At 48.6% G+C, this 3,215-nt stretch overlaps 1 protein-coding gene across 1 annotated transcript; it reads left to right on the top strand.

Annotated features, from left to right (window-relative positions):
- Positions 1-1,128: 1,128 nt before the first annotated feature.
- Positions 1,129-1,731, top strand: EAH_00058430 (hypothetical protein; the record flags this gene model as incomplete). The annotated part of the gene is made up of 1 exon (XM_013397293.1): positions 1,129-1,731. The coding sequence occupies one exon, from the start codon at positions 1,129-1,131 to the stop codon at positions 1,729-1,731; it is 603 nt and encodes a 200-aa protein (XP_013252747.1).
- Positions 1,732-3,215: the final 1,484 nt, after the last annotated feature.

Consider the following 3,215-nt stretch of genomic DNA (forward strand, 5'->3'; position numbering starts at 1 on the left):
TCTTTAATTTATTTTAACTGTCTCTTTAACTGTCTCCTTTCAGGGCCTGCAGCACAGTTAGCTGCGTCTCTGTATGAAGAGGGTGTTTATGTTGGTGGGGTTGTGCTGCATGCACCTTATCTCTCAGTGCATAAGATTGTTGCAGGTGGGTCTTCACTAAGCAGCAGCAGCAGCAGCAGCAGCAACAGCAGCAGCAGCAGCAACAGCAGCAGTAGAAATAGGGATAGGCGTAGCAGCAACAGCAGCAGCAACAGCAGCAACAGCACCATAGCTCTATATACCTCTAACAATACACTTACAGACATCAACAGCATTATAATCATCAACAATAATAATAATAATAAAGAGCAGCAGCATTAGCAGCAGCAGAAGCATTAGCATTAGCAGCAGCATTAGCATTAGCATTAGCAGCAGCATTAGCATTAGCATTAGCACTAGCATTAGCATTAGCATTAGCAGCATTAGCATTAGCAGCAGCAGCAGCATTAGCATTAGCATTATCAGCATTATCAGCATTAGGAGGATTAGGAGGATTGAACAGAAAGAAATGACAATAGAATTGCGGTGTATGTACAGAGTATGCTTCGTGGGGGACGTGGTTAATAAGAGACTACTGGGACAACGAAGTGTCTCTAAATAAAATACAGCCTTCAACACCTTTATTAATTATTCACGGTGAAGACGACGAAATCATCCCGCTGCAGCACGGGCAGCTGCTGCTGCAGCAATACGACAGCCAATTCAAGCAAGGCTTCTTTCCTAGCGATTCTTCTCATAATGCTTATTATGTTATTGATGTATGCTCAAAGTCTTATTTTGCTGCTGATGTTCTTGCTGCTGATGTTCTTGCTGCTGCTGTTCATGCTGCTGCTGTTCATGCTGCTGCTGATGATGATGGTTATGCTGCTGATGCTGCTGCTGTTCATGCTGCTGCTGTTCATGCTGCTGCTTTTCTTGCTGCTGCTGTTCATGATGCTGCTGTTCATGATGCTGCTGTTGCTGCTGGTTGTTTTTGTTAGTGATGCTGCTGTTACGATTACTCTTCCTGTTACGATTACTCTTCCTGCTGCTACTGCTCTGCTGCTGCTGCTGCTGCTGCTGCTGCTGCAGGATTTGGGTAAGCCTATGATGTCGTTCTTGAACGAAAAAGCACGAGGTAGAGACACCCCCCCTTTTAAATTAGATATACCTCAATTCATGCAGCAGCACCCGCAGCAGCAAGCAGCAGTTGCTGCTGCTGCTGCTGTTACAGATTCGAGCTGGGGCAGCGCTGCTGCTGCAGACACCCAACCTCCATCCGCAGCAGCAGCAGTAGTAGTAGCAGCAGAACCACCTGTTCGTGCAAATAATGATGCTGCTGCTGCTGCTGCAGCAAAAGGTAGAACAGACAACACAGCAGCAGGTGCTGCAGCAAGCCCGATTACACCATCGCAGCTTTCGGGTAAAGCAGCAGCAGCAGCAAATGTAGCAGCAGCAAAGGCAGCAGCAGCGGCAACAGACCGGGGTTCTGTGGGTGCTGCTGTTACCGCTCCTGCTGCTCCTGCTCCTGCTGCTGCTGCTCCTGCTGCTGCTGCTGCTGCTGATCCTCCCCCCTTCAACAAACTGCTGCAAGCCGGGGTCCTGTCAGGCAACTCGCTGCAGGAGATTGTTCGTGGGGCGCTCAAAGAAGCAGCAGCAGCAGCAGCAGCAGCACAACCACCAGCAGCAAATATAAACGAAAAACAAACTTAATTTACGCCAAACGCCTAATGCTGCTGCTGCTACCGCCGCTGCAGCGGCTGCTGCTGCTGCCGCTGCTGCTGCTGCTCCTTTTTACAGAGGCAGCAGCAGCTACTGCGGTTGCTGCAGCAACTTATTTTTCATTTTATTTATGCAATAAGTCTGCCTGTAGGTTTCGAAGGGAGCTGCACATTGTGTTTGCTGTTGCTGCTGCTGCTGCTGCTGCTGCTGTTGCTGCTGCTGCTGGGTGGACTTCCGTGCGATGTATGCCAGCATAAGCAGTAATAGATAAGGCTGCATAAACTACTTTTATCTGCAGCAGCAGCTGGTGTCGCAGCAGCTGCAGCAGCAGGTGCTCTAAGCAACAGCAGCAGCAGCAGCAGCAGCAGCAGCAGACGGCCGGTGTACGTAACCTTCAGGTTTTGCTGCAGTGCGAAGCAAAATATTGAGTAGGCGAATTCCCTCAATTAAATAAAATATAAATCAAGAAGCTTCTTTTGCTGCCCCTCAAAGCCCTGCTGCTGCTGCTGCTGCTGCTGCACTAGCAGCAACAGCAGCATTGGAAGCAGACCAGCTGCAGCAGCTGCTGCTGCTGCTTCGTTAACAGCAGCAAGCATATGCCGTGCCGTGCACAGTTACTGCTGCAGCAGGAATTGCTGATCCTGCTGCAAGCCGCAGCAGCAGAAGTAGCAGCTCTAGCCCCACTAGTAATGCTGCTGCTGCTGCTGCTACTAACAGCAGCAGCAGCAGCAGTTAAGTACAGGGAAGCAACAGCAGCACGAAGTTTGCTGCTGCTTCCCAGCTAAGCATTGCTCAGCATCTACGCAGCAGCAGCAGCAACTGCTGCTGCTGCTGCTGCTGCTGCTGCTGCTGCACGTGTTGCTTCTTCAGCTGCGTCCTCTCCCTCTATCCGTCCCTCCTCTTCCTGCAGGGCATTGCAGCACAAGGTGTAGCAGCAGCTAATGTTGCAACTGCTGCTGCTATCACTGCTGCTGCTGCTGCTGCTGCTGCTACTGCTGCTGATAGTACTGCTGCTTCTGCTGCTGCGCTACTACTGCAAGTAGCACTCCTGCCGCTGCTGCTGCTCGTACTCCTGCTGCTGCTGCTGCTGCTGCTGCTGCTACTGCTGCTGCTGCTGCTACTGCTGCTGCTGCTGCTGCTGCAGACATACCTCTAAGAGATATACCGCGGCCTCTGCCGCGACCTCTCGCTGGGGGTTTATCTCTCGCTGCAAACAAAAACAAAAAAATATAAATTAAAATGAAGATATAAACTAAAAAAATAAAAGAAGATAAGCTACAAAATAATAATAATTATTATAATAAAATAAAGACAAAAGGAGACAAACAACCAACAGAGAAGACAGAAGGGGACAGGAGACACACAACTATATATATATATATATATATATTGTTGTGTGTCTCCTGTCTGTATATATATATATATATATGATATACACATAAATATATATACATACATACACTTATGTAGATATA

The sequence above is a fragment of the Eimeria acervulina genome, genomic scaffold (genome assembly GCF_000499425.1).
Source record: "Eimeria acervulina Houghton genomic scaffold, Eah_scaff1318, whole genome shotgun sequence".
NCBI lineage: Eukaryota > Apicomplexa > Conoidasida > Eucoccidiorida > Eimeriidae > Eimeria > Eimeria acervulina.